At 38.2% G+C, this 26094-nt stretch overlaps 1 protein-coding gene across 1 annotated transcript in view; it reads left to right on the forward strand.

The window, feature by feature from the left end:
* atg10 (ATG10 autophagy related 10 homolog (S. cerevisiae)) overlaps positions 1–25453 on the forward strand; it is a 218221-nt gene extending 192768 nt beyond the window's left edge. Inside the window, exons 8-10 of the mRNA XM_069936411.1 lie at positions 9008–9105; positions 23228–23375; positions 25075–25453. Of these exons, the coding sequence (XP_069792512.1) occupies positions 9008–9105; positions 23228–23339 (210 nt within the window). The 3' untranslated portion in view covers positions 23340–23375; positions 25075–25453. The remainder of the gene's footprint in view (positions 1–9007; positions 9106–23227; positions 23376–25074) is intronic.
* The last annotated feature ends 641 nt before the right edge of the window (positions 25454–26094 follow it).

The raw sequence follows: 26094 nt of genomic DNA on the forward strand, positions 1-26094 counted from the left end.
ATTTGAATATAGTTTAACGAAGAAGGAGTAAAAGAAGCGTCTGAGTACAGAACATGGGAGAAAAGGGGGAGAATTGATGTTGAGCCATGTGGACAGGTGGCTTTGGGGAATGGCAGTGGCCTACGTAGAATCATAGAGTTCTACAACTCCCAAACAGGCCTTTCTGCCCAATTTAGCCATAGTGCCCAAGCGAGTCTTATTTGCGTGTGTTGAGGTTATATCTTTCTCAACCTTTCCTATCTATTTACCTGCATAAATGTATTTGAGTGTAACAATTTCCTCCTGCTTCTACTACTGCCTCTGTAAGCTCATTCCATATACCTACCACCCGATGAGGTCCCTTTTAAATCTTTCCCCTCTCACCTCCAGTTTTAAATTCCCCTACCCTGAAAAAAAGGCTTTGACTTTTAACCTCATGATTTTATAAATCTTTCTAAGTTCCCCCATTAGCGTCCTATGCTCCAAGAAGAGAAATCCCAGCCTATCCAGCCTCTCTCTCTCTGTAATTCAAGCCGGCCTGCCTTGGCAACATTCTTGTCAATCTTTTCTGCACTCTTTCCACCTTAATAATATCTTTCCTGTAGCTGGGGGATCAAACTGTGCGCAATGCCCCTAGTACGGTCTCACCAATGTCTTGTACAGTTGTAATATGATGTCCCTGACTGATAAAGGCAAGCATGCCAAATGCTTTCTTTACAATGCTGTCTACCTGCATCGTTACAAAGTTTAAAGGCTAATAGAAAGGTGATGTCAATCCACCAAATGTTACATTTAATTGTGTGTCATCTTGAGAAGAAAATTCACAGATGAGAATGGCAGGCAGCACTCATTAGAAGCATTATTAAAAGGATTATGGAATTCCATCTCTGTGCAGGATGAATTTGTAGGAGAAATTAAGATGAGAATATCCTCGTTAGGGGGCGGCATGGTTAGCAGAGATGTTGGTGCAAAGATGTTACAGCGCCAGCAGCTCAGGTTCAAATTCGACACTCCCTGTAAAAAGTCTATACGCTCTCCCCATTTGTGTGTGGGTTTCCTCTGGGTGCTACAGTTTCCTCCCTTCTTTCAAAACGAATGGGGCTTGTAGGTCAATTGGGTGTAATTGGGCGGCATGGGCTCATGGGCCAGAAGGATCTGTATTAAATTTAAAATATAATGATTCAAGATTCAAGATTCCATTTATAGGCATTATACACAAAAATCTTTCCTTTGCTTGTCCTGGAAAAGCAAACAAAGAGTCACCAAGTAATCCTGCCCCATTATTAATCAGAAGTCATTATTATGATTATTATCAGATGGGTACTGAAGAGTTGCCTACCTGAAGACGTGGTGAGAATAACTGGCAATAAACATTGCTGTGGTTTCATTTGAGCTCAAGGTGAATTGTGTTGTCTTCTTTCTAAGCATTGGAGCTGCCCACCTGTTCACTGCCCTTTGTTAAAACCACGCCACATCCCCTTTACATCATGGACCCATGATGGATAATACACAGTCTGAGGAATCTGCATATCTTCAGTAAGATGACAGCCAGTTATCACCCATCAGGGCCAGCAAGCAACACTGTTTACCTGCCACACAAGGTTCACTGTTGAAGCCCGAGTGCAGGAGTAATTGCACAGGTCGTACCTCTCTTGTTCTGTGCTCTATGATCCGGCAACTCCTGTTGGCACATTTTGAATCTGCTGCCATTAGTTTGTGGATCTGCCACCAGGGCAGCGCAGTTAGTGGTGCTAATCTGCTAATCTGCCAAAATCTGTTGACACTGCAGCTGAGTGTTTTGGTGAGAGAGTCCTGTTCATTTCTTATATTCAGCTGTATTTTAGTCCTTCAGGGTGTCACCCAGGAGACCAGGAGGTGCAGAAGATGGTGCTGGTGCTAATGAGCATAAGCATAAATCACTACCTATGCTTGAAAAGGTGAAGTTACTGAAAAAATTAGATAAAGGAACTTCTGTAAAGACTTTGATGGGATTGGATTGTCAACTGGGTATGACTTAAAGAAACAAAAGGAGCCGATTTTTAAGTTTTTTGCTGAAAATGAAAGCTAGAGTAGTTTAAAGTTTCAGAAAACTTTGAAAGTTGCCAGGAATACAGAATTAGACAGCACACTTATAAAGTGCTTTAAGCTCCAACGTAATGAAGCTGAAGCATTTCTAGGGAGCTGCTTATCGAGCAGGCCAAAGTTTTACACAGAGAACTAAAGCTAGACTATGGCATGAATATTTGCAAGGATGGCCTGTTACCGTGCTGTATGTCTCTATGTCTAAAACTAAATGAAACCTTGTTTGGAAGCATTAATGATTGAATTGTTTCTTGTTTTAAGCTTTGTTCTACCTTTGATAACACAGCAATATGCAGGTGGAATGAGCTTGGCAAGACTAGGGGTCAGACATATGTTAACCTTAGGGGTAAATTCAGACATATGTTTGACCTTAGGGGTCAATTTCTATTTTTCCTGGTCTGACATTCGCCAGGTCTCAACGTCACCAGATTAAAGAGGTACAACCTGTATTTGTAGAGTTGAATAAGCTTCCTTGCCTACAGACAACACCTTCCGATGGCAGTCAAGGTGACCAGTGTCCTCAGGGTCCTCTGCTAGAGCCAGATGCGAGGATTCAATTGGCTGAACCCACTGGCTTCACTAGCAGGGTGCGGACCGCACCAGGTGACACCATCAGAGGGGATGACACTAAAATAACTGTCTATAAAAGTTTTTTGCCATGTTTCGGCAGAAATTATTTTTAATAAAAATATCCTTGTAGTTAGTTATTACAACAAAAACATTTTTCGTAAGCCTAGCTCACATGTATCAATATACCTACAAGGCCAAAACTCTGTGCTAATTTACTTTTTGAACCTTTTAATTCACTCCGGTCAGAGCTGTTGTTATTACCCAATTACATTGATGCTTTGAATAACGTGGTTTCGTCTGCATGCGCCACAAGCAAGCGCTGTTGTTTTCGTTGATGCTGGTGTTTTTATAGTCGCTGCTTTTGTCAAAATTTCTGGTGTTTTAACTGCAATATTGTAGTAATTAGTATTTGTGAATCATTTTTGAGAATGAAGAAGTGATTAAGGAAAATAAGGAGAAAATTCATGGGGGGTGGTGGCACCATGAGTTCCCTCACTAGATGACACCAACCCTAGTGATGCCACTGGCATCAACATCAGGATGAGGGAATGCATGGCTTGGTCACTCTGAGGTCCAAAGTGTCAGTCTGTCTGGGCTGTGGAAGGGCCTCCATTATGATTAAAGGGTCGATGATGCAAAGCATTAAGGGATGTTAATGTGAAACTAATATTAACATAAGTTGGAGCTGAAGAGGCGTAAATGTGAATAGCAGAATTATTATCTGAAAATAGTGAAATTGTGTGTCCACTCAGGAACTACATCTCATGCCCCTTTTTGCAAGAGATACTGCTTCTCCAGATCCATTGTGTTTCATGAGAACAGTGCCTGGCTGGGGCGTAGGCCAGAGAGCTCAAACTGGATGCAGAATGAAAGTGACAGGCAGCTGGAAGCTCAGGGTCACACTTACTTACCAAACAGAGGTCTTTTGCGAAGCCGTTTTCATTTTGCCAGTTCTTTATGGAGGAGATTACGCTGTGAAAAGTGAATCCGCTCTTCAAATCTGCCTGCATTTTTTGTACACTTTGATTAATGTAAGCTGGTCCTACATCCATTGCATTTCATCCACATGCAGTACCAAGGTAAACTGATAACCTTGTAACGAGGTAGCTGGAAGAAAATGAAGCCAGACAGAGACTTGGTAATCAGATCTCTGAAAGGTTGGGATGCTAATAAGTTTTTTTCCCCAAAAAAATACGCAAGCCACATATATCTTTGGTTAAAACAGTAAGATTCTTGTTCTGATGTGCCAAAAATGTCAAAAAAAATCTTTGTTTCCTGTTCATGCAGTTGAAGAAATTTAGTTCTATTCTTTTTATGGCATTTTTATGTTATGATGTCTGTCACTTGACCATTACTTTTTGAATTGTATATTAATCCTACCCTCAGGCTATTCCCTTAGTTATTTTTCTTCCATCATTTTCAACAGGTTTGGCCTTCTGCCAAGTTTTTGGGAACAGTGCTGCATCTGTGTTTTCTTTCTTTTACTGAAACTTCTTGGCAAAAGTGTTGGCCTTGTTTTAGAGTGATCAAAGTTTTTGGTCAAAACATCTATCATGCCAAATTTTTTAAAACGGCCGTTTAACTGAAGAGTCTAAGGGGCTTTCAATTTTACTAGCCTTATTTGGTCTTCATGAACATTATCTTTTGTGTCTAGCACAGTATCACTCTTCTAAGGACAACCTACCCAGGAGGAGCTTCCTGACCAGGGCAAGGAAGAAGTGATTTAAGGTGTGTGGGACTACATTGGAAGATGGATGACTGAAATAGAATCTAATTGTGCTCATGCCTGGGAAGTACCCAGAATATCATCATCTCATAAAGGAGGTGTTCAGTCGTTACTTTAGGATCAATTCAGTCTGATTTCAGTTGGGTAAGACATTAACAAAAGAAATGGAGGCCAATCATTGAAACATATATTACTTGTGTTCACGAGTAACTCTTGCCGTTAAAACAAAAGATTCTCAGATCCGATTCTTGTCCTTGCCCAATTTGGATCTGCAGATGTTTTGCCGCTGAACGGCATTGCTGCTGCTTTAAGAGTACACCCATCTCTCTGACTTTTTCAACGAATGTATCTCTTCTGGCAGAGAGCAATTACAAAGGGATGAGTCGCTGAGCAAACCTGAAGTAACTTGCTGAACAAATGAAAATGAAATATGCTCATATTGTCAATAACAAAAAAAACTCATTTGCGAGGGCCTTGTTGATTTCCTTTAGCTTCTGTGCTCAAAGAAGTATAGTAAATCTTTTGAGTTTTGAAGTACTTTGAGATTTTTAAAGCTTGCAAAAAGTTGATATGCTAATTACTTAATTTTGTAAGACTTATAAAGCAATATAATTACCTGAGCACTTGGTTATTTTATTCATTCTGGGAGATGTGATGGCATATTCTGTTACTAATATCTTACATCTGTTTTTTGTCAGTTGATGAAGTAAATGTCTGCCTGTTTGTTGTGCTTCAAGAGTACCTTATTACTCAACTTCCAAAAGTATGAAGGCCACTCTTTTCTATTTCAACTGGAAACATTTATAACTTTAAATAGCTTGGAAAAGTTATGTAGAACTGTGTTTTTCTCTTTTCCATGATCCAGAAATTTTACACCTAATTCCGGGGTATTTAATTTGGTACCTTATACTAAAGTTTGAAGATTTACATAGAAGTGTTTAATGTTATCATTTATTTTGATATTTGTCTTGAAGATTTATCATATTTGCATGAGATGATATGGATGGAGTGTGTAACAAATTTACAGCATTTTAACAAAGAAACTAGAGGCTAGGAAATTTCATGGAGCATAAAATATTGATTTAATAATTTAGCTTCAGGTCATCAGCAAACTGGATCTTATCTTCAACTATCTCCAATCAAAATGCAGAATCCACGTCCTGCATGATACAAATTGGTTGTGTCAGAATATGAGTACTTAGGGCTGGATTCTGCTCCTTTTCTTTAAACTTCGTTGACTTCCTCATGTTGTTTATTTCTTTTCAAATTGACTTCAAAAAAGCTTTAGTACATAATGAAAACATCTTTATGCAATCTTTTTGCAATTTAAATGGTTTGGAATGTTGATGCAATAAAACTGCTGATAGAGATATTGAATCTAGAAATTAGAGTAAAGAAAGCCAATTGCCCAGTAGGTCTGCATTGATGCTGACTCATTAACTCTAGTCCTATATCTATGCACTCTCCCACATTTATTTATATTCTTCTCTTCTCAAGTGTTTAAATATTTTCTTTGAAATGAAAAAATATTTTGGACTTGAATGATAAACTGTGGAGTGGAGTGGAAGAAGGCCCAGAGCTTGAGTCATGTCTGGAGGACAGTTTAGAATGTTGGGATTTCAAAAAGGATGAACATTCTGAAGGCAGCCAGAAGGATCCAAACCAAGCAACACAAGACAACTTCGAATTTTGTGCTCTCTCTCCCTCTCAAAGATCTTTTGGCTTCAGTTTACCAAACAAACTGAATTTTGTTTATGATCTTTGCTTCGGTTGAGATTGAAGTTTTGTGAGTCTTGAATGTTTTGTGTTTGTTTTGTGTCTAAGTTTTTCTGTGGGCTGGTTGGAAGTGTAGCTTAGACTTTAATTACTTATGTTATATTTAGGCTGGGGTATTTATTAGTTTTACACTGTTATAAAGATTTGCATAGTAACCAGTGGGCATTGTTATAAAGGGGGGGATTTTGAATTAAAGTTTGAAGGTGAATTTTTTGTTAATAAAGTAATTGTTTATCTTTACTCCTGTGTGATATGCCTTCTTTGTGGTTGCTGGTTTGATCTTGTAACAACTGGATTGAAGACCCGGGTACAGGGCTATTTGAAAGGGCTGAATCGGACAAGCCCAGTCAAAATCTACCCGGATCCCAGACCTACCTCGGAGGTGATCAGGGAACCCAGTAAAACTTACCTAAGTGTTCTCCTTCACCGAGTTGAAAGGGAAACTGACTCACCTGGTTACTCTGTAACTTTAACCAGAAATGGAACAGAAACAACACAGGGAACAGGGGATTCCCTGTGGCTGCGTGAGACATCGAAAAGTTTTTTGAAGTGAAGCAACACTTCACTTTTGAACCTGCAGGGCTCATCGACTGCATCCATTGTTCCCATTGTGGCCGTCTCTACATCGGAGAGACTGGACGCAGACTGGGAGGTTGCTTTGCTGAGCACCTTCAATGACATCTTGTGCCTCGTGGCTTCCTGCTCCGGTTCCAGGCTTCCCAGAATGGCCCCCACAAGGAATTTGTCTGGTTTCTGTGAACCATCCCCTCCCCCCACCCTCCTCTTGTTGGCTGGTGTGCCCTCCCACACACTTATCCACCTATTGCCTCCAGCTTGTGGGACTGTACTCCTCCCCATGCCCCTCCCCCCATGATTTTGTTTGGACACCTGCCTACGTTTTGCTCATACCTTGACGAAGAACTCATGCCCAAAACGTTGGTATCTTTATCTTTGCTATATAAAATACAGTTTTTGACCTGCTGAGTTTCTCCAGAATTGGGTTTTTACATCAATCACAGTGACTGCAGACTTTTGTATTTTATTCCTGAGAGAATAGATCCCAGGGAAATAATTGTGAGAAGATTGCTGGGAGAGCTTTAAAAGCCCTCTTCGATTCATTTGGCCAAATGAACCTCACGGACCTTTACCACTAAGATTGGGACCATCTTCTCAGTTTCCAATTTACATTCTCTATCTTGATTCTATTCCCACCACCAAACTTCCTGTGCTAGTTGATCCAGACGGTACTCTTCACTCAGGTGCTCTTCCCTTCCATGCCAACTTTCAAATCTACTGTCGTAAACTTTCCTTCTTTTAAAGGCCCACCTTTCAATTCGCTAAGCCTGCATCATACATTCCCAGTCTCCTTTTCAGCCTCGGATAGGACACAGCCTCCCAAACTCATTGAAAACTTAATCTTGTGTTTTACAAAAGTTCAACATAACGCCTCTGCTCTTGTGCTTTGGGGATCGATTCATAAAGCCCAGGCTCCATATGTTTTAATACCATGATTACTCTCTTGTCATGTCTTTGATATGCACGATTATGCATATCTTTATGGACTATGGTATTGTCTCCCTTCCTTGATTTTGCTGAAGTGTGACACTTCATTAACCTTCATGTGCGTCTTTTCTAACCATTCTTCCGACCTGATCATGCCCCCTGATTGCCTATCATTACTTACTCACATACCTGCTTACCACTCCTTCATCTCAAGACCATTGTTTCCACTGCCACTAATCTCAATCACTCCAATCAGGTTTTCACCCATAGCACCAAAATGACCTGACACCCCTCCACCATCTCTGTGTCAGCAATCTTTGACATAGTTCACCGCACTGTCTCTTCTTCCCTGATTCTATTCTCGCCTTAAAGCAAACTACTGCAGAAACTGGAGATCTGAAGTAAAATAGAAAATGATGAAAATAGTTACCAGATCAGACATTATGTTTGGCGGAAGAAAAGCATTCATATTTCCCAGCTCTCCAGTTGTAGCCAGAGAGCCATTTGAAGTAGCTTCTTTTCCATCGGCTCCATTACCTCCAGTGTCCTTAAAGATTTGTATCTAATACCTTTCTATTTCTGATCTCCATGTTCTCTTCTGGCAGCATCATATTCTGTTAAAAGTTACTGAATTTCTCTATTCTGACTGAAGGTTGTTGATTACACTAAAACGCAGAATACTGATCTTATAAACAGATAGGAGCCAGAAAATCCTTTGTGTTACAATGTTCTTGTTCTTACCGTCGTCTTGGCCTTTTTTTCTGGGAGCTAATAGTCCTAATGATGCTCAGCTTTATTACAGTTGTGCAGCAGATAGATCTGCTGCCTCGTGACATCAGCAACCTGGGTTTAATCCTAGCCTCCAGTGTTTTCATGTTCTCCCACTGATTGAGGAGTTTCCTTTGAGACTCCAGTTTCCTCCCACATAAGATATGGCGTTAGTAGGTTAATTGGCCATTGTAATTTCCCCTCCTAGGAATGGTAGAATCTAAGGGAAGTTGAGGGGAATGAGGAGAGACTAAAAGGGGATTAGTGTAAATGTGGACTTGATGGTGCTTGCTGAGTTGGTGGGTCTAAAGGTCGTTTTCTGCAACATATGACAAGATAATACTTTGTTCTTTATTCAACCATATAAAAGTAACATTTAACTTTCCTCCTATGTCACATATTTAACTCATTCTACAGAACTTGCACTCAAGAGTTAGTGTCAGTTTAAGATGCTAATTCTACTTGCAATAATGGAAAAAAATAACTAAAAACCCTGGAAATTGTTTAATGGATCCCACCAGATAGTTCATTATGGAGCTAAAGATTACAGTCAACCTCTGTGGAATTGAGTTTTAAATATGTTTTTGTTCATTATTTGCACAGGAACACCATTTACTTGGCCAGCCATTTTTTGTTCTCCATCCTTGTCGAACTTCTGAATTAATGACTCCAATAATGACTGGTGCCACTCAGGAGCAGAGGTAAAGATTCTTTATACAGTGAGCCTATTGAGCTGTTAACATTGGCATCAACTGAACAAAGGTGAATTAAAATGCAATCAGTTATTATTAAGGCAATGAAAATGGATTTTTGCTTTTTTAACCAATTAGATCTTTATTATAAGTAAGAACAAATGATTTATAATTCTTCTGATTTGATGAAGAGTAAAATAAAGAGACTGAAAGAGGCTTGTATTACTTTTTTCTATCTTAAAATATCAGTTCATTTTTCATTATGTCTATTGGGAAAATAAGTGGTTACGATTTTCATTAGAAACATGCTTAATTTATGCTTCAGTCCATTTTTTTAATTTGTTAAGAACATGAGTAAAGATTTATCTTATAAATTCGTGTAAAAGTCAATACCATATAAAAGTCCAACCCCTCCCCCCCTTACTTTTGTCCTAAAAATCTGGTATTTTCCATATATTGCGTGTAAAAGTTAGCCCTAGTCTCTTACCTCGCGGGCCAGGACTCCCGATGCCTCAGTCATGAATTCCCGCCTCGTTCCCGGCCGCCCACCCATTGGAGCTCCTGACGCTTTGACTGCAGACTTCCCGCCTGGTCCCAGCCACCCGCCCATAGGAGCTCCCAGCACCTTGAACGTGGACTCCCGCCTCGGCCGGCCGCCCATCAGATTTCCCGATGCCTCCAACGATGCAGAAACATACCACGGTCAAAAGTACTATCCATGTAATTGTAACGTTAAAAGATTTTCTACAAAATTCGACTTTTACATGAGTACATACGATAAGTGATGGTTTATTTAAAATTGTAACTTTTTATACTTGGTCTTAAATGCTCTGTCTCCAAAATTTTTAAAATATTTACAAGACTACATTGTTTCAATTTATTTTGCTTTCATTGTTGAAGCAATGTTTCCTTCAGGACAAGTATCATTAAACTTCATCAGCTTTCATAAACCTGCAGCTGAAACATCCTGAAGTAATTATTGTTCAGTCACACAAGGCAAGGATAGCTTTGAACGTGTGGAGAGGTTTGGTCTATTTTTATAGAAAATACAGTATAGAATGAGGGAGAGTGCACTAATATTCCACTACGTGCTCACACATGTCAGCTCAATAACTAGATTTGCTTGTTTGTTCTTCGTAGATTTTGATTTCTCCATCATAATGGGTTAATGATTGTTTAAGTTTTAGTCCTTTGCAGTTTTGGAAGATGTGTATATTTTCTGACTCATTCTGCATAATGAGAAGAGCAACAGATTCTAAAGCAAACTCGGCGATTTGGAATAACTAACACTTTCTTGTGTGCACAATGGATTGCTATTCTAAATCAATATTCTAAATCAATATTCAAATGATTGACTTCATCGTAATTTGGCAACATTTCTGCATCACTATACATATCACTACAATTCTATTTTTAAAACAGTTCCACGGGTCACTCAGTAGGTTTCCCAGCAGAAGCTTGGTTTTGGATTTGGTGACTGTCTGGGTTATTTGAGAATCTAAATATCAGTAATTTTATGCACTGCATTAAAAAATGAAACACTTGCTGCTGGCTCTTTTCAGGTAGTCATATTAATATCTGCATCTTGTCACTGGAATGTGATTAGCACCAGTAGCTGCACATTTCGAAGTTATCCATTGGAAATATTAAATTCTGAGGTCAAGGCACATGATTCTTTCATCGAGCATGATTAGAATATAAATGAAATGGGGTCTACTTTTGTCAGTATTGGGAGAAAACTGAACTGAAAAATGGCAACCTTTTTCCATCATCTGCCTCAAGGCATAAGGTCGCAGATCCTCTGACCTAGAATTTGTCCTTGTTTTTACTAGCTCCCGTGGTTGCAAAAAATATGTGAATTTGGCCAGCAGCTTGTGAATTTCTGGGTGGCTCTGGCTGATAAAATCAGTCAGCTCCACATGCAGTGATGTTCCTGGGTTGGAAAAATAATCCCAACACCACACTATCACATCCAACATACTTAGTTTAACTATATTGATATCGGCTCAGACTTTCAGCTCATGAAGTGTTAATTTACAATACAAGATTAGATTGCCTCCGCTTCACATACGTACAACTTTCATCCTTCTAACTCCAAATGGGATTTTTGCTTCCAAAAGGCGAAACCTTCAATGCCATGAAGAGATCCTGACCATTATCCATCAAGGATTACCTGCAATTCCTAAAAAGCCAGGACAGCGTTTGCCATATCCATGCTATTTCATTTACTTTTTATAGGGTACTGTAAATTCAGCATGAAAGGTTGGTTTTAAATTCTCATAAACTCAGGCTAAAGTAGACATTTCTCCCAATAGCCATTAGGTATCTCCTCGTGATTACTGAAGAAGCTGTTTCTTTTGTATAATTTTAACCTCTAAAGCCCAGTGTATACCAACTTGGATTTTCTTTTTTAAGAACAAATCCTTTATCCACTGAAACTCTTCCAAGAAATTGGACACTTGGGGCCAGAAGGTGCTCTTGCAGGGTGTGCTACAAACAAGATTAGCTACATATGGTAGCATTTATCAGTCAGCAGCAGGTTCAGGACTGACCTGCCGTTAGGCTGGCTCGAGCTCCTATGATTGATAACACATTGAAGGGATATAAGGCAGTTAATATGTAGACTGTAAAGCTGTTTCAACTGTATGCTACACTTGAAGTAAGAGCACTTATTGACTCCTTCAGAGCAGGGGCGCCTGATTACTAATCTCAGATCTTTTGAGAAATTGCAGATAAATGTGCAGAGGCTTCTTTCAGGATAGATTGTTAGTTGAGGCAAAAAAAAAGTATGTTTTCAGGGTTCATACTTCAATTCTAATCCATCTTTGAATATTTTATGGACGAAAGCAAAAAACACTAAAAATAGCTGCATAATTATTACAGCCATTTTCTTCCATATATACATGAATCAGAAACACGCGTGCCAAATTTTTATCTCAGCAAAGCTTTTATAATGTGCTCATTTATTCATTTTAAAGTTGAAGAAAGGGGATTGGGCAAAAGAAGGAAAACAATACTGGAGCAGCTAACGACACAAGGAAATGGGAACCATGCATGCTCAGACTTTAAAATATAATTTCATTCCAGAGTCAAGTCCATGGAAAAAGAGAGAAAATACATGGCCAACATTTTAAAAGAAACCAAGGCCTTCAGGCAAAAGCTTTAATAAAACCAACTATTTAGTAGATAAGTTTAATTACATTAGTGTCATATGTGATTATTTTTAAAAACTGTCTTGACTTGTTCAGATTTTCTTTTGGACATTATACATTTCAGTTACAACAGGAAAAAAAGTTTGAAAAATTAGCCAGATTGTTTTGAATTGTTTGTCAAACCATAGAGATATTGTGCAGAATCTTAAATTTCAGAAGTATTTTTGAAAGCGAGAGAGAATAATGGGGAAAAAAATAATAAAACCGTGACAAGAGGAGTTCCAGAGACAGAGTGCTAGACACATATTTAAGATATACTGAACAGGACCAAATGAAGTCCTCCATTAAAGAGGGCTTAGTGGTCAATGGGCCCTGGAAAAGGAATTCACTTTCCATTATACTGTAAAACCCCTGGTATCCGGCACCTACAGGGATTAGTAGATGCAAGATACTGTAAGCGAGCTTTCCAGTTGCTTGAGACTCTTACAATGCCTAACTAATGCACCTGTATTAAGAATAAATAGTGTAAAAGACAAAAATACTATGCTTTATGAAAACTGAACAAACTTCACCTGCGAGAATATTTAAATAATAAAGCATTTTATTAACAGTCACATTCCTTGAAAACATTTACCTGTTGTGCATCTGCAAGTTCCTTTGCCTTGCACGGAGCCACCCGAAAGATAAATAATAACATTATAAAAATTAACCCCCCCCCCCCCCACAAGTTTGCAAGAAAAGCCTTATTAATATACTTTAATGGGTGGCATAGTTGACAAGACAGTTAGTGCAACACCTTTACAGTGCCAACGATCAGGACTTAGGTTTGAATCCCACACTGTCTGTAAGGAACTTGTACGTTCTCCCCGTGTTTGCGTGGAGTTCTTCAGGGCTCCAGTTTCTCTCACCATTCAAAATGTACTGGGGGTGTAGGTTAATCAGGTGTAAATTGGGCAGCATGGACACATAGGCCAAAGTGGCCTGTTATCATGCTGTGGTCTAAATTTAAATATTTAAATGATTTTAATATTAAATTGGAATTTAAATTTTTAAATATTATTTTAATATAATTTAATTTAAATTTAAATAATATACTAATAAAGATAAAGACTTTAACTAAGCAAGGATAAGGAGACAGCGTTGAGCAACATCAACCAGCTCTTCACCCTGGGCGATGCTGTTTTATTCAAGCACAACTTTATTCAAACAACTGCTACAAGCAAAGCATGACCAAGGCACTGCGCTGACTGAATATTTGCTCCCATCTTCGCCAAAGGTTTATGTGTTACTTCAGAGAACATTTCTTTTTATAATTTTAAACTTTTATTTACATTTTTTATTTAGTCTTATTTATTTTAATTGTCTTTATTTATTTTCCTCTTTTTTTTGAGGTTACCAGTTGCTTAAATTCCAGATAACAGGGATTCTACTGTATTACATATTATAGTCATTCCAGGACCCCAAAATCTGAAACTGTAATTACATCCTACCATCAGTTTTTGTAGTGGTATAACTTGAAAGTCCCATTTCAAATTGTTCCCTTAAATAATGGAAGGTCATGAATTTATTTCTTGCTATTAGACCTTTAAAAAAAGTCAAATTCTCAGTATTTAAAAATGTGTGTAAAATTCAATATTTCCTTTCATTTTAGTCTCTGATTGGAAATTTATGACACACCACACCTTACTGATCATCATCTACCACCTCGAATGGAGGCTGCAATGCCTCCAGAAGGGGAGGGCCAACACTGTTGACTACTTGCTAGGAACAGGGCTCTGCAAGTTATAAAAACTGTTGTTGCCTTCAGATGTTTTTAAATATTTCAGACATTCAGAACAGTTTAAACAAATTTAAGAGGGAAGCGAGTAATTTATTTAAATTAAAAACCATTTAAGTTTGTAAAACATTTATATTCATTAAAATGCATAAAACACATTTTATTTTAATAGATTAATTAAATGATTTTAAGATGAAGTAACTTGTTTCCAAAATCTTTTCCCTGTTGATATCAGTAGGGTCTTGGATCTTGCATTAGGTTTAACTGGTGCAGGTTGTGAGAGATCATTTCTTCGACATAATGTTGGGAGATAATGGTGTAATTGGGTGGCATGGCTTTCGTAGACTGGAAGGACCTTCTTCTGTGCTGTATTGATAAAATTAAAATTCAAAAAAACTTCTTCAGCAAGTGAACATTCAATACAACTAGTAAATAATTCTTTACAATATTTTAGTATTGAACCAGATACTTTTCTGTGGCTAATTATTTTTTTCAGAAGCTGGTGTTGGAAATTTCAAGTTGAAATTAAAATTGCAGTTGCATGCATGTCTGGTCCAGTGTGTACATTGACAGTGATAGAAATGGCAATATGTTTAACTGAATTCAATACTAAAATATTGTAAAGAATTATTTACTAGTTGTATTGAATGTTCACCTGCTGAGGAAGTTTTATTGAATTTTAATTTTATCAATACAGCACAGAAGAAGGCCCTTCCAGTCTATGAAAGCCATGCCACCCAATTACACCAAATTAACCTACTAACCCTGTACATTTAAGAGGGTGGGAGGAAACCAGAGCACAAGGAGAAAACCCACGCAGGACACAGGGAGAATGTACACACTCCTTACAGACAGCACTGGAATTGAACTCAGGTCACTGACGCTATAATTGATGGTGCTACACTACCTGTGCCTCCCAAACCCGATGCTACCCGGTCACCCTCTAACCACCTTACAGATGCTGTAATGACACTGAACTTCATATTTTATTCTGAAATATATTTTACATTTTTACATTTATTGTGAAGCAGAGCTACATTGGATAGTGTCCAATAGGGTTGACCTCAAATTGTCCATTGTCTCCAATCAACACAAGAACTTTGTAGGCACCTTGATGAGTTTAAATGTTCTAGCTGCTGAAAAGAAAAGTATCAGGATCAAGTTTTAAACAAGAATGTCTGCAGATGCTGTGTTTGTAGTTTACATAAAAATTCGAGAGAAGCTCAGCAATTCACACAGCGTCCTTTATCGAGTGTGATGTCATATTTGGGAATGTTTTGGGGAGATAAATTGGTAAAATTAGAGTAGGTTACATATATACACACACTTTCAAACGGATCTTATTTGAAATACAGAAGAATTCATATTCAGTGACTTCACAGAAACTATGGAGAATACTATGCACATTTCACAAGTAGGTGCTAATTGAAATGATGTCATGAAAATAATGGACTGGAGATAGCTATGTGTGTTGGACATTTTTACAAGACTTCTAACCTCTCTGCAAAGTGCTCACTCAAAGGTCATTGAGAGGTTTGTTTACCTAAAACAACAGATGGGAGCAGAAGACTAACTCCTATTGTTTGATGGAGAAGGAAAGGGTTTTGCAAGTGAGAGAGAAAGAAGGACATGTGGCTGGCAGTTTGAATCTCCAATGGAGAGAGAGAGAGAGAGACACACACAGCTGAAACAGTGTCAGCCAGAAAAAGCTTGTTGGAACTGAAACAGAAGCTCCAGAGTGGCAGATGGCTGGAAGTGCTATCTGTCTGATGTTTCTCTTGGAATAAGTGGAACAGAAAGGAACTCTTTAGTAGCCTAAAAGAAAGAGGTTATCATCTGGAGAACCCTAATGGGGCAAGTTTCATCAGCAAGACATTGAGATGACTAATGGTGGTACCTCATTTGTGGAAATTCTGGAACAACACTTTCTGCAAACCTACGAAAACCTTCCTGAGCGGTAAACATTTACCTTTCAAGCACCAAAGCCTGGTGAACTTAATACATGTTAATTTCTGTGCACAGTATATGAATTGCCTGCAACCAGTGAATTTGGAAGAATGAGTAGAGATTGAACTGTGAACCAAAGAACTTTTCTTAAATTTACACACACATTACATACACTTGCACTTAGAATTAGAAGGGGGTTAAGTTGGGTTAGTTAAGTTAATAGTAATAAGTTAAGTTTGATTCTATTTTCATGTTTAAAGATAATTAAAAACTTCTGTTTAAGTAACTGCTTGTCATGGTGAATATCTGTTGCTGCTGGGTTTTGGGGTCCTTTGGGCTTGTAACATTAGCAAAGATAAAAATGCATAACCAACGTTTCAGAACTGAGCCTTTTATTAAGGCATAAGCAAAAATCAGGCAGGTGCCTGAATAAAATTGTGGGAGGAGGGGCGGGGAGGGAACACAGGCCCACAGGCAAGAGTTAAAAGTGGAAATGGGTGGGAATGGACAAGAGAAAAAAGATGAGGTGATGGGCGAGGTGATAGCTCTCTGAATGGAGAGGCAATTGGGTGGAGAGCTAGAGGAAAGGAGGATGAGGGGACAGGGAGAAGCCTAACAGAACCCAGAGAAATTGGTTAATGCCATCTGGTTGGAGAGTGCTGTTGCTCCTTCAATTTACAGCTGGCCCTGGTTTGGCAGTGCATGAGGCCATGGACAGTTAGGTCGGCGCAAAGCGGGGTGCAGAATTGAAATGGTTGGCCACAGGGAGATTCCAACAATTATGTGGATGATGCTCAATGAAATGATCTCCATGTCTACATCAAGTCTTTCTGATATAGAGGAGGCCATATTGTGAGCACCAGATACAGTAGATGACCCCTGCATATTCACTTGGAAGGACTGTTTTGGGCCCCGAATGGTGGTGAGAGAGGAGGTGAGCACACTATTAGATTTTTTAAAAACCTTTTGCTCAGATTGTGTACAATGTGATAATTTAACTTCATTTTGCCAAAATTATGAATAATCTCGATTCATGTGGCATGCTTTGTATATTTTAATCTAAAAATTATACGTGACTCTTGACCAAATATTCCAATACTATTAAAGGACTGTTAAACACGATTGCAAGGTCATATTTTTTCTTCCACTCAACGAATTGTCAGTATTTATTAACTATCTTTTGTATACAAATTATATAGACCATTGTTGGATTTTTTAATGAAGAACTTATTTGGCTGCTGCAATTAAGAAGTTGGGTGCATATGTAGATTAAATAATGTACATGATAATAAGTGTATTACTTATTTCGAATTTCATAACTGTGTTTTTGGTTAAAAATTATAAAAGCAAACTGAAAGAGTTAGAATAATTGTTCATCTTCTGTGCCATTTTGTGGAATACTTTTGTATTCTTGAATTGCAAATTCACTTATCTGGCATTTTGTTATTTTCCAGTCTTAATCTGGCAGAACCTAAATTTAATTACATCCCTGAGGAAGATGGACAACCATGGATTTTAAATGACCACAGAGTAAAATACCAGATAGAAAAATGGAGTTTCAGTGATAAATTACGAGCTTAACCGACATTGGACATTTGAATATTTGATTACAAACATTTCAAGTGGTCACCTCAAATTATGTTGTGCTATTTTGGAGAATGTGCTAACCTATTTAAGATTAATGTATATATGTTCATATACTGCTAATTTGCAACATAATTGCAATGCCTGGATAATAAATTTGCCAGTATTTTATAGCTCGATGATGCTTGATGTATAGTTTAAGATTGATAAGCTCCAGAAACATAGAAAAAATACTGGATTTCCATATGCTGCAAGCTACTAAGGATAATACTTTTAAATTTTCATAATAAAACATCTGATTGAAGTAGCCCAGTTGTCCTTATTAATTAGATCTGTTTTCCCAAAAACAGCATCCTTATTGAGAAGAAGTTTAAAGCAATATTGAAAGCCTGTAAAATGTTTTGCTGTAAAAACAGATTATTTGGAAAAGACTCAGTGGGTTAATCAGCTTCTGCAAAAAGAGAAGCCATGAGCATTTCATATTTAAAGGCTTTGACCTTTATTTATTATTTCAGCTATTAACCATTTTTAATATTTTCATATTTTGCAAGATACCTTCATTTGTTTATATTACATTGGATTGATTTGTGGGGGCAAGCGCAGTATTGTTGACACGTTAATTGGACAGTAACTACTGGTAACTGCACATGCAATTAAAGAATTAAGTCAGGAAGCAACTGAGATGCAAAAACTAAATGATGGAATTAATTTGAGTGAAGATTGCCTGACCTGTTCCTAGACATTCCTAATAGAGGGTGGAGTGCTTTTTAGATTGATGTTTGCCTGGGAGTCTTGTGCATGCTCAGGTATAATAAATAGCATTGCATGTGGCTACAGAATCAAGGCCTACATGCCATTACCTTGACTTGTTTCGTATATTTGGGCTAATCTTGAAAAGATTTTATGCACAATATTTCTGAGTTATCTCCCTTGACTTCAGGAGGAAAGTCTGGTGAAACAATTGTTTTAGAAATTTAGGCTGATTATAAGCATGGCACCCTGCAGCAGAAGAACTGGTCATTTGACCCATCAAGACTGCACTGACCATGATGCCAATCTAAACTAATCTCATCTGCCTGTACGTGGACCTTATCCCTCTATTCCCTGCCTGTTCACATGGCCATCCAAATGCCTTTTAAATGTTGCCCTCTTAGCAATGGGTTCCTGATGACTACCATTTTCTGCAGAAAAAAAACAATCCAAATTTGTCGAACTTATCCTTATAACAAATACTCTTTAATCCATCCAATGTGCTGGTGAACCTCTTCTGCACCTTCTCCAAAGCTGTGCATCTTGTGAAGCCTGGCAACTATCGGCCTGTAAGTTTGACGTCTGTGGTAGGTAAATTAATGGAGAAAATTCTTAGAGATAGTACTTATAAACATCTGGATAGACAGGGTCCGATCAGGAGCACTCAACATGGATTTGTGGGAGGAAGGTCATGTTTGACCAATCTGATTGAATTTTTTGAAGAGGTGACTAGGAATGTGGATGAGGGTAGCGCAGTGGATGTTGTCTATATGGACTTCAGTAAGGCCTTCGATAAGGTACCACATGGAAGGTTAGTTAGGAAGGTGTAGTCTTTAGGTATAAATTTTAAGATAGTCAAATGGATTGAACATTGGTTGAAAGAGAGAGGCCAGAGAGTGGTAGTGGATAATTGTCTGTCAGGTTGGAGGCTGGTGACCAGTGGTATTGGGCCCATTGTTGTTCGTTATATACATTAATGATCTAGATGATGGGGTGGTGAATTGGATTAGTAAATATGCAGACGATACTAAGATAGGTGGAATAGTGGATAATGAAGAAGGTTTTCCAGGATTGCAGAGGGATTTGGGCTGCTTAGAAAAGTGGGCTGAAAAATGGCAGATGGAATTTAATGCTGATAAGTGTGAGGTGCTTCATTTTGGTAAGAAGAATCAGAATAGGACATACGTGGTAAATGGGAGAGCATTGAGGAATACAGAAGAGCAGAAAGATTTAGGAGTAACGGTACATCGTTCCCTGAAGGTAGAAACTCACGTGAATAGGGTGGTGAAGAAGGCTTTTAGTATGCTGGCCTTTATCAATCATTGCATGGAATATAGGAGTTGGGAGGTGATGTTGAGATTGTATAAGACGTTGGTGCGGCCTAATTTGGAGTTCTGTGTGCAGTTTTGGTCACCTAATTATAGGAAGGATATAAACAGAGTGGAGAGAGTGCAGAGAAGGTTTACCAGAATGTTACCTGGGTTTAAGCATCTAGAGTATATGGAGAGATTGGACAGATTAGGTCTTTATTTTTTGGAGCGTAGAAGGTTGAGAGGGGATTTGATAGAAGTATTTAAGATTATGAAAGGGATAGACAGAGTGGATGTGGATAGACTATTTCCGTTAAGAGGAGGAAAGATGAAAACAAGAGGACATGAGTTAAGAATTAAGGGGCAGAGGTTTAGAGGTAACATGAGGGGGAACTTCTTTACTCAGAGAGTGGTAGCTGTGTGGAATGATCTTCCGGGAGAAATAGTGGCGGCGGAGTCAATTGTATTATTTAAGAAAAGGTTGGACAGGTATATGGATGAGAAGAAGATGGAGGGTTATGGGCATTGTGCAGGGAGGTGGGACTAGAAAGGGGTGTTTGGTTCGGTGCGGACTAGAAGGGCCTAATGGCCTGTTTCCGTGCTGTAATTGTTATGTTATGTTTAGTTATGTTATGTTATGTTATGTTATATAACCAGAATTGCACGCTGTCCACCAAATGTGGCCCAAAGTTTTATACAGCTCAGGTTTTACTGCTCAACCTTCCTATTCAATTCCTTGCCCAGTGAAGGCAAGCATGCCATACACAGTCTTCACTTCCCTGTCAACTTGTGATGCTAATTTCAGGGAGCTTGCACCCAAATACCCCTCTGTACATCAAGCTCCTAAAGGTCCTGTCATTTACTATATAATTTTCTCTTGCATTTGACCTGCCAAAATGCAACCCCTCACATTTGTCAGGATTAAACTCCATCTGCTACTTCTCGGCACAAATGCTTTCTTTACAACTGTATCCTTTATCACTTTCCTCACTATTCACAATTCCGCCAATTTTTGTGTCATCTATAAACATTGATCAGACCACCAACATTTCACATCATTAATATATATTACAAACAAAAAAAGATCCCAGCATTGATCCTTGCAGAACACCATTGGTCATAGATATCCAGTCAGAAAAAATACCCTTTGCCTTCTGTGACCAGGCTGCTTTATTGAACAGTACAAGCCTTTTGGCCCACAATTTTGTGCAAACCTATGTGTAGAGATTCCAATCAGTCTAAACCCTTTCCACCCTCACAGGCAGTAACCTATGTTTCTTACATCCCTGTGCCTATCGTAGAATCTGTTAATGTTCCTATTGTGCCAGCCTACAACCACATCCAGCAAAGCAATCCTGGCACCCACCACTGTGAGATGCCAACCTCTGATGTCTCTTCTAAACTTGCCTCCACTCAGCTTAAACAGATGTCTTCTGGTATTGGCAGAGTAGACTCAATGAGCCAATTCTTCTGGTCTCCATTTTATGGACCATGGCTGCTCTGGGAGAAAGATGCTCTCTGTCCACTCTATCTATGCCTTATTTTGTGCAACTCTATTAAATCAGCACTCATCCTCCGTCACTCCAAAGAGAAAAACCCAACTGCCCTTTCCCTGTTGCAGTTTTTAACAGAAGAATAAAATTAGCCGTTCTCAAATCTTCCGGCACCCTTCCCATGGCTAAAAAGGGTAGAAAAATCTCTGTCAGGGACCAGTAATCTACTCTTTTGCTTCCCTCTGTATCCTAGAATACTTCTGAATGGAAAATGTGAACCTAGTGATAAATAATAGAGCACCTTAGAGTCACTGATTTACATTGACAAGTGCATGAAGGGTAAACTACACGGGAACCAGAAATATCATTACCAATACTTAGTTACTCCCCCATGTACCTCAGGAAATCTATCAACAGTCTTAAAAACTGCAAAAAAAGTTTAGAACCTTGCAGGACAGGATGCATTTATTCAGAGAAAAAGATAACTCTTTCATTTTCCACAAATGCCATCTAACTTGCTGAAATTCAGATTTCCAACCTCTCTTGTTTTCTTATCTGTAGAAATTGCATGTTATTTTAGCCTACTGGTAGGTAATATCATTGAAATCACTGTGTTTTTTGGTTTTCCAACATATCTGTCCATCTTTTAACAATTGATTCTTAATATGCTTTCAGTGATAAGTCTCCAATTTATTTAATACTTCTTTATAAAATTATAGCAAGCATCTTTAGTCAAGAGTAAAGATTTTCCGCTGGCTAGTGGGGAAAAAAATGACGAGATTCTTTCCTGTGGAGGTGGTAAAAACAGGGCAAGGGGCACTTGGGCTGATCCTCTGTTCTCACAATTCTGAGACAAGAATGATGGTAAAGATGAGCAGTAACTTCTCATCTTTTTTTCTGTAGTAACATGTTGCATCCAAGAAAAGGCGTACTTCTTAAATTATTATAAATTTACAAGTTTTTGCTTTCCTCACCCTACTCAGAAAACAATTGGACTTTCGCAGCAGTAATTTAGCCCTCTACAATCCCGGTAATGTTAAAGAATCATAATCGATTATTAAAAAACAAAGATGTAAGGATTTGGTAGTAAGCATTTTGCAGTGAGCATTTGGTACAAGTCCTAGGTGTGATGGCTCTGTTAAATTGGCAGACTCTAAAACCAAACTGAGCTCAGGCACGAAACATTGGTTGTATATCTTTGCCTCTTATGAATACCACGTGACCTGCTGAGTTTCTCCAGCACTTTTGTGTATTAAATATTTTATTGGTTGTTTTGAATTTATTGGTAAAAAGTTTAGAAACATAATTAAGGATTTCCCTAAATATTCTACAAGCTTATCTGCCAAGGAACTGACTATTATAAACCAGGCAATATGCAGATTTGATCTTTGTCCCTGATGAAGTTACCGATCTCAGCCGCAGCAGAGATCTCTGAATGTAGCCACTAGTGGTCCTATGTTAACAAGTAAAAATTAGTTGAGCTCGATTGTCCTGATAATTATTCATAGTCCCAGTTAGAAGTGCCTGCATCTGGATGGTGTCCAGGTTTGGCTAAAGTTGCCCCATCTTCCCACTAGCCCCTCCCAAGATGGCGAAGTTCCCCCATGTGCACTCCTGGTAGAAATAAAACATAAGTCACCTGACCAAGACCCTGGAGAAAAGCTATGCCCAATGAGGTATATCATAGCAAGGAGTGAATTCTTTCAGTAAAGGGGAATGGAGAATACTGGTGAGTAAGGAGAAAAAAATGTAATGAAAGGAGGAGGATTATAGGACTGAAATTCTGCCTTTTAGACGTCAAAAAATGTGACTGGTTTTCTGCTGATTGGAAACACATTTCAGACTTTACTGACAATCAGACTCAGAACATTTCAGACTGTATAAGCCTTGCTGCCATGCAAGCAATCCCTTTGTAATTCATTATAAATGTCTTTGAAAAGGTTCAGCTTGGTCGTAGTAGTTTGACGTGATAATCCAAAGCATACACATTTGGTGTTGCGCACGGTTTTGTTTAAATCTGCTGTGACAGAGTGCAAACATATTTAAAAATGGTAATTATGATAACATGTCCCTCCTTTTTGAAGACAATGCATGTTGAATTCTGTTTCTTTTGTTTAGGAATGTAAATTACATCACAAGCTGGCTGAGCATGCTGGGACCAGTCGTGGGTCTTGACTTGCCATTGAGCTATGCGACAGCGATGTCACAGGACATTCTTGACTTGGATTGAACAGAGTGCATGTTAACATCAGATTTATATTCTGAGGTACATTTTTAATGTAACAATATTTGAAATGAAGCAGAGTAAAGCATAGTTTAAAACAATCATGAATTGTTTATTTTTCCACTACGGATATCCCAAAATAGTTTTAATGCTGTGTTTCAAACGTTAAAAACAGGGAATGTGGTGGATTACCAAAGAAAAGTGTCCACATTTATAAAAATTTGAAACATTTTATTATTTTGCCAGAACACTGTTTACTGCTCACTGCTATTTCGGGCCGAAGATACAGGAACCTAAAGACCAGCAAGAATTGTTTCTTTCCAACAGCTATCAGGCACTTGAACTCCTTTTGTCACACTAATTAGGGACTACACTGACACCATACAAGGATCTGTCTGCACTTTTGCTCAGTCATTTTTACACTAGGATAACTGTGAATATTTCAGTGCATACATACATTGTACCATGTAGAAGACAATAAACTCATAATTATAAAACAAGGTAATTATTTTTCTTATTAAATATAAATAATATGTTCCATATAATTAATATTGACTAGTGGTGTGCCCTGTGATAACATTCTCTTGACACACTCTGCTAATGCTGTCTCTATGAGGACAAAGTTCTCCCCTGAAGTTGGATCCATCAGTGACAGTCCTCCTGGGCCGAGCTTCTGTTGGGTGACAATGGGAAGGGGTGGTGTCAGACTCCTGCTATTATTGTTGCTTCTGATTTAGCTCTCGGTCAAAGGTATCAAATTAAATGTTTCTGGCAACCAAATCATTCCAAATGTGTTGAATAAAAGTACAACTATTAAATTATATAAACATATTTTATACATCTTGAGCCCATTTCTAAAAATATGAAATAACCCAATCTAGATAAGTTAATTGAAACTTACTCTGGCTCGTCATTGCTGTTCCTGTTCATTCAAGAGAATGCATAGGTCATTCCACCAGCAGAGCTAACCTTGCCACAACTTTCAGCTGCATTCCTTCATTGGAGAATTGAGAGCAATATGTTGACAGATGGCTGCCAGCAATTTTGGGACTCTTGTGCACACATGGGAATCCCAATCCAAGCAGTTACCCACAGTACTGTCTGCATTTAACACAATCCGGACCACAAGTGGTCTGCATAATGCTAGGTTATTAACACATGCATTTGAACATAGCACCAGATCCTGATGCATTGTTGATGGGTCCCATCTTCCTTTTATCATGTTGTAAAATGTATGATTACATGTAAGCAAATATAGCAGAGAGCCTAGAATTCTGAGCAAGCATCTGTCCTAAGATTGAAAAGTTTAAAAAAAAATGGCAGAAGCTAGAAATCTAAAATAGGAACAGAAAATACTGGAAACATTCAGCAGGTGAGGTAGCATTCACAGAAAGAGAAATGGGGTTAAAGTTTTTGGTCCAAGCTGTTTCATTCTGATGATAAATCTTCCACCTGAAATGTTAAAACTCTCCCTCCCCCACACTCCACCCCCCCCCCCCACCCCTGAACGCCACATACAATCCTTTCTGTTCTAAGTGCTCATCGTACCTTTATTTTTTATTTCTGTGCTAAAGTTTTGCAGAGGGGGCCATTTCCACCAATTGTCATCTTTCTAACTGGCTTCTCTTCATTCTGGACGAGGCAAGGGGTCGCCAAAATAAAGTGTTTGGATCATTATGTTTTTCTAAACCAAATGAGAAATGGCAAGATACCTGAGAAGATATTTGTTCTCTCTTTCTAGGACCTATTTGAAGTGAATACATACAAAATTCCAATTAATTTATTACTGAGAACATAATCATCACTGAATTGTGAAAAGAAAGTCAACCATCTTTATCCAAAACCATCAGACTTTATGGTCTATACTTGCAGGCTGAGATACATTGTTCTGTGATTATTCTACTCAAGAAAACTATGACCTGTTATAAAATATTATTTTAATTGTGATGGCAGAGAACACAGATTCTTCTGTAATTTTGTTTGAACAATGTGGCAGTGCAAGTTAATCTCAAATTGGCATACTGAACTGTAGTTTCATGTACTTACAGCCAAAATTGTCAACTGAACTCCTGAAATGATTTGGATAACTAAATCTGAAAATAAATTAGATCATTCCAAAACGGAGGAAAATAGAGGGTTTTTTTCTTATAAATTATATGCTCTAATTGTTGATGAGTGATGTCAAGTTCCCTTAAAAATCTTCCTTCTCTGAATAGCTTTTCCAATGATTCGGGCACTTGAATGAATACATTTTGTTTTTAACATAGTTTAGGTTTTCTGCTTTTTTTTAGTTTTTACTGTGGCACGCTGCCTGCAAATCTGACTTAATGTTAACACATACTGTGCAGAAGACATAAATAAAAATAAGGTATTCTAAACGCTGTTCCTGAAGAGCATAAATCTGATAGAAAATGCAATGGAGCCCTCTTCTGGCAAACTTAAGTTACCTCTGGAAATTCCTATTGTTGAAAATTTAGGAAAGAAATCGTAATATTTTATCTAGTGGGAGAACTTTCTTGTATTGACTTTACTATTTTCTGTCAATATTTTAATTTTTGTAGCAATCAAACAATAACAAATTATCCATACACATTTAATATTTCAATTCATAGCTTTACATTCATTTCAGCAACTTGATTGTGTTAAAGTTGCAGCTTTAAGCATTAGTAGGTTAAGGACGTAACCTCTGGATATTTGCAAATACAGTTGGGTGCCTTTTAAACAACAAATAATACTATAATTATGTGAAAAATATTAATCT

The sequence above is a fragment of the Narcine bancroftii genome, chromosome 1 (genome assembly GCF_036971445.1).
Source record: "Narcine bancroftii isolate sNarBan1 chromosome 1, sNarBan1.hap1, whole genome shotgun sequence".
Classification (NCBI taxonomy): Eukaryota; Metazoa; Chordata; class Chondrichthyes; order Torpediniformes; family Narcinidae; genus Narcine; species Narcine bancroftii.